Consider the following 5,570-nt stretch of genomic DNA (forward strand, 5'->3'; position numbering starts at 1 on the left):
ACCCCCACCCCCACCCCCGCTGCCGCTGCTGCTGCTGCTGCTGCTGCTGCTGCTGCTGCTGCTGCTGCTGCAGCTACAGCAGCGGGAGGACCACTGGTCTGGTCCTGGACTGTGGGGCTGGAGTCTGCCACGCAGTGCCAGTGGTCGAGGGCTTCTCGCTCGCGCATGCAGTGCTGCGGGCGGACTTGGGGGGGCGGGACGTGACGGAGCGGCTGGCCATTTTGCTGCGCAGAGCGGGCCACATTTTCCACACTTCCGTAAACCCTAAACCCTAAACCCTAAACCCTAAACCCTAAACCCTAGCGCTGGCGCTGGCCTGCTGCGGCGGCGCGGCCGCGGGAGCCGGGAGCGGGGAGCGCGGGAAGATAAGGCCTGCGGGGGCAAATGGGAGCTGCGGTTAGGGTTTAGGGTTTAGGGTTTAGGGTTTAGGGTTTAGGGTTTAGGGTTTGGGGTTTGCGCAGGCGGAGTTTGAAATTGTGCGCCAAATCAAAGAACAGGCCTGCTATGTGGCCTTCAATCCCCAAAAAGAAGAAATCACAACTCAAGACAAAAGCGGAGGAGGATATCCTTTCCAGCTGCCGGACGGGACCACCATTTCGGTGAACTAGGGTTTAGGGTTTAGGGTTTAGGGTTTAGGGTTTAGGGTTTAGGGTTTGGGGTTTGGGGCTTGGGCTTTGAAGTTTGGGGTTTGAAGTTTAGGGTTTGGGATTTAGGGTTTAGGGTTTAGGGTTTAGGGTTTAGGGTTTAGGGTTTCTGAGGGGCTGTTTCGCCGTCTGCTGCGCGTGGCTGCCTTGAATTGTGTCTTTGAATGAATTTAAATGTCTTTCTTTAATTGAATATTCTTAAAGTGTTTTAATGGACTTTTATTGTCTCTTTAAATTAATTTAATTGTCTCTTTTTAATTTAATTTTTTAAATTAATTTAATTGTCTCTTTTTAATTTAATTTTCTTCAAATGTTTTTTAAGTTTTTTGTCTCCTTTTGCTGCAGGTGGGGGCCGAGAGGTACAGGGCCCCCGAAATTCTCTTCCACCCGTCCCTTGTAGGACTTGAGTACCCAGGTGCGCAGCAGCAGCAGCAGCAGCAGCAGCAGCAGCAGCAGCGGCAGCAGCAGCAGCAGCAGCAGCAGCAGTGCTTGTATGGCTTTGTTTGCTTGCGTTGCTGTGGGTCTTTTTTCTGAGGCTGTCGGCCTGTTGGAAGACTTGTTCTCTTTTGTTTTGTTTTTGTTTTCGCTCTTCTACTCCCAGTGGCCCTCAAGGGTTTAGGGTTTAGGGTTTAGGGTTTAGGGTTTAGGGTTTAGGGTTTGCGTTCAGGCGTCCACGAGCTGGTCGTCAATTCCATTTCCAGAGCTGACCTTGACCTCAGGCGGACTCTCTTCTCCCAAATTGTGCTTGCAGGAGGTAAACACCAAAGCCCCAAAACCTGCATGCATGCATGCATGCATGCATGCATGCATGCATGCATGCAGCATGCATGCATGCATGCATGCATGCATGCAGGGTGTGGGGCCGTCTGCATGCATGCACGCATGCGCGGGAGGCCGCGAAAGACCTGGGTCTACTTTGGGGCTTTTGGGCCCCGCCGCCCGTACCCTTGCAGGGCCTCCCCTGCATGCATGCATGCACATATGCATGCATGCACGCATGCATGCATGCATGCGTGCATGCATGCATGCATGCATGCATGCATGCATGCATGCATGCAGCCCCAGAGTTTGGAGTCTTGAGTGCCTTTTCGTTGTTTTGTTTATGGCGCTGCGAATCTGGAACATTATTTTCTCGTTTTTTTTGCTGTTTGCATCAATTTTAATTAAATTAACTCTTGATTTACAATTAGTGGCCCCTTTGTGGTTTATTTTATTTCTTTTTTCTTTTATTTTCCCTTTTCTACTTTTTATTTGTGCAGGCAGCACTTACTTCCACGGCTTCGGTGACCGGCTGCTGAACGAAATCCGCAAGGCGGCCCCCAAAGACATCAAAGTGGGTCTTTTTCTCTCAATTTTTTTTCTTTTTTTCTTTTTTTTCTTCTTTTTTCTCCTTTTTTCTTCTTTTTCTTCACTTATTTCATCAAAAAGTGACGGAGTTCCACAAACAATGCCAGTTCTCTGATCCTTTTTGCGATTTATTCTCCAATTGGTTTCATTTGGCGTTTTTTTCTTCGGCTGAAGTGTTTTTTTGGTTTTTTTGCGTTTTTTTCGCCGAGAGAATCTGTCTTTGCGAGTTTTGCTCCCGAGTTTGTTGAAGAGTTTGAAAAAGGTCCATTTGGGATTTAAAGTTTGAAATAAATTCCATTTTTGTTTTTTTTAATTTAATTTTCTCTTCATTTCGCCCAGATTCGAATTTCCGCCCCCCCAGAACGCAAATTCTCCACTTGGATTGGGGGATCCATTTTGGCATCTCTTTCGAGTTTTAAGAAGATGTGGGTCCCCAGACAAGTAAGAAAAAAAAGAATACCATTTGGGGCTCAGTTTGCATTTTTTTGGACTTCGGGGGCCCCAAAAGGGGCCCAGGGGGCCCCCAAAAGTCCCATTTATTGTTTTATTTAAAGGCAGTTAAGAGCCACTTCACTCCGCCTTTTAATCTCGAAAAAGAATTCAAAAAGAATTCAAAAAAAGAATTTAAAATGATTTTAAATGCACTTTTAACGAATCCCAAGTTCACTGGACAAGTCAAAACATTTCCCGAAAATCGTGGCTAGCTAGCCAACAGCTAGCTAGCCAACAGCTAGCTAGCCAACAGCTAGCTAGCTAGCTGCCGGCTGCAGCTAGCTGCTCAGGGGCCAGCCCACAGCAGCTAGCTGCAGCCAGCAGCCAGCTAGTCAGCAGTGAGCTAGCTGCTGGCTGCAGCTAGCTAGCTGCGGCTAGCTAGCCAGCAGTGAGCTAGCTGCTGGCTGCAGCTAGCTAGCCGCTGGCTGCAGCTAGATGCAGCTAGCCAGCAGCTGGGCTAGCTAGCTGCGCAAGCAACAGCAGCTAGCTAGCTGGCGAATGGCTAGCGGCAAACAGCAGCTAGCTATTCAGCAGCTAGCCAGCAGCAGCAGCAGCAGCAACCCTCAGTCGGTAGCTAGCTGCTGCAGCAGCTAGCTACAGAAAGGAGCTGGCCACAGGGAGTAGCTAGCTGGGCCAGCTTGGCCCCAGCTAGCTACAGACAGCAGCTAATTCGTAACAATGTGCTGCTGTTGCTCTGTTGCTGCTGCTGCTGCTGCTCTGCTGCTGCTGCAGGAATACGAGGAGTGCGGCCCCAGCATTTTACACCGCAAGACTCTCTAGCTTCTTACTTGCTGCAGCAGCTGCTGCTGCAGCGGCTGCTGCTGCTGCTGCAGCGACTGCTGCTGCTGCAGCAGCAGCTGCTGCTGCTATAACACTGTTACGAGGAAGGCTAGGAAGCGGCGAGCTCGAGTCGGCCCCTCGTGTAGCTAGCTGCTGCTATCGAGCGAAAGCAACAGCAGCAGCAGCAGCAGCAGCAGCAGCAACAGCAGCAGCAGCAGCAACAGCAGCAACAGCAGCAGCAGCAGCAACATTGTTGCAAATTAGCTCTTAGCAGTCAGTCTCCTCTTCGCGCGGTGCGACTCGCACCGGGCGAACAGCAGCTCCAGCTCGGATGGATTTGAGAAAGAAGAAACAAACAAATAAATAAATAAATAAATAAATAAATAAATAAATAAATAAATAAATAAATAATAATTAAATAAATAAATAAATAAATAATTTTTATTTATTTATCACTTCTGGAGGATCATTAATGTAGCTGCTTCGGGGCGCCTGCAGAGAGGGAGGCCCCCGCTATAATAGCTGCTGCTGCTGCGCTTAGTGCTGCTGCTGCTGCTGCTTGTAGTGCTGCTGCTGCTGCTGCTGCTGCTGCTGCTGCTTGTAGTGCTGCTGCTGCTGCTGCTGCCGCTGCTCCAGCGGTTTTCGCTGGTATTGCTGCTGCTGTCGCTGCCGTGTTCGCTGCCGTTGCTGCCGCGGCTGCTGCTTCAGAGTCCCGCAGCTGCTGCTGCTGCACCCGATGTCGCAGCAGCAGCAGCAGCAGCAGCAGCAGCAGCAGCGTCCGCTTCTTCCTGCTGCTGGGCGTCCGCAAGCACCTCCGCCCTGTACCGGGTGTACATACACTCCAACTCTGTGGGGTCCTCAGCAGCAGCTCGCAGCAGCCCAGCAGCAACAGACCTCAGGCGCGCGTCTCGCTGCTGCTGCGCTGTTTGCTGCTGCAGCAAATGGGACTGCGCAGCGGCGCACCTGCAGCAGCACCCACAAACAGCAGCGGCAGCAACTGCAGCAGCTGCAATCCTGTGCTAACCAGCAGCAGCAGCAGCAGCAGCAGCAGCAACGGCGCACGGAGGGACAGACAGGGAGACAGGAGGAGACAAATGAGGAAACCAAAGGCGAGAGGGAAACAGCAGCAGCAGAAGCAGCAGCAGCAGCAGCAGCAGCAGCAGCAGCAGCAGCAAATCGCACTCTAGGACGTGCTGCGGCACTCCAGCGAGTTTGGCGACAAGCAGCCCGTGGGAGTAGGGGCAGATGCCCTCTCTGACTTTGTATTCGAAGGAGACAGTCCCTGCTGTTGCTGCTGCTGCTGCTGCTGCTGCTGGTGTTGCTGCTGCTGCTGCTGCTGCTGGTGCTGCTGCTGCTGCTGTCACCGTGGCCCCCAAGTGCACGTTTGACACTCCTGGGACGAGCCGCAGCTCGTAGCAAAGCATGTGGTAGTGCGTGGCGAAGAGAGTGCGGCACTCCAGCAGCAAAACCCCAAACCCTAAACCCTAAACCCTAAACCCTAAACCCTAAACCCTCGCAGCCGCTACGAAGGGACTCAGCAACAAAGATAAAAGGAAAAAAGGAAACAAAAAAGGAGACGAAAAGAGACAAAGGGGATTTAAATAAAACAAAAAAGTAAAAATAATTAAAAAGATTGTAGAAGAGACAAAAGAAGCAAAAACAGCCAAAAAGAAGCCAAAAAATCCCCAAAAAAGCCGAGAGAGACAAAAGAAAAAACGGGGGACAAAAGGAGACACTCGGGCGTTGAAAAGGGTTTAAAAAGATGCAAAAAGATTCGAAACCCTAAACCCTAAACCCTAAACCCTAAACCCTAAACCCTAAACCCTAAACCCTAAACCCTAAACCCTAAAGAAAAAAAGACCTTTATGGAGTCCGCTATGTGCGTGGCCGTCGATAACGCTATCGCCAGCCCGTCGCTCGTCGAAGTCCCGCGCCCGAGTTCGTCTATTAAGGCCAGCGAGTACCGCGTGCCCTGCTTTGGGATTTGGGAAAACCCTAAACCCTAAACCCTAAACCCTAAACCCTAAACCCTAGGCCAGCCCCAAAGCCCCACACACGCCCCTAGCGCTCCTGCAACGCCCTCAAACGACTTCGTCTATTAAGGCCAGCGAGTACCGCGTGCCCTGCAAACCCTAAACCCTAAACCCTAAACCCTAAACCCTAAACCCTAGGCCAGCCCCAAAGCCCCACACACGCCCCTAGCGCTCCTGCAACGCCCTCAAACGAGTTCGTCTATTAAGGCCAGCGAGTACCGCGTGCCCTGCAAACCCTAAACCCTAAACCCTAAACCCTAAACCCTAAACCCTA

The 5,570-nt window shown here is 51.2% G+C and overlaps 2 protein-coding genes across 2 annotated transcripts; one reads left to right on the forward strand and one right to left on the reverse strand.

Annotated features, from left to right (window-relative positions):
- Positions 1-73: 73 nt before the first annotated feature.
- On the forward strand, positions 74-3,263 carry ENH_00021880 (actin, putative; the record flags this gene model as incomplete). The annotated part of the gene is made up of 7 exons (XM_013579569.1): positions 74-257; positions 462-599; positions 990-1,161; positions 1,312-1,398; positions 1,904-1,977; positions 2,331-2,432; positions 3,216-3,263. Coding segments are annotated over 7 exons (805 nt in total), but the record flags the coding sequence as incomplete, so codon positions are not given.
- A 704-nt stretch (positions 3,264-3,967) lies between these two features.
- Positions 3,968-4,687, reverse strand: ENH_00021890 (hypothetical protein; the record flags this gene model as incomplete). The annotated part of the gene is made up of 2 exons (XM_013579570.1): positions 3,968-4,226; positions 4,446-4,687. 2 exons carry the CDS (start codon positions 4,685-4,687, stop codon positions 3,968-3,970), a joined length of 501 nt encoding a protein of 166 aa, XP_013435024.1.
- Between the last annotated feature and the right edge of the window lie 883 nt (positions 4,688-5,570).

The sequence above is a fragment of the Eimeria necatrix genome, genomic scaffold, assembly GCF_000499385.1.
Source record: "Eimeria necatrix Houghton genomic scaffold, Enh_scaff1767, whole genome shotgun sequence".
NCBI lineage: Eukaryota > Apicomplexa > Conoidasida > Eucoccidiorida > Eimeriidae > Eimeria > Eimeria necatrix.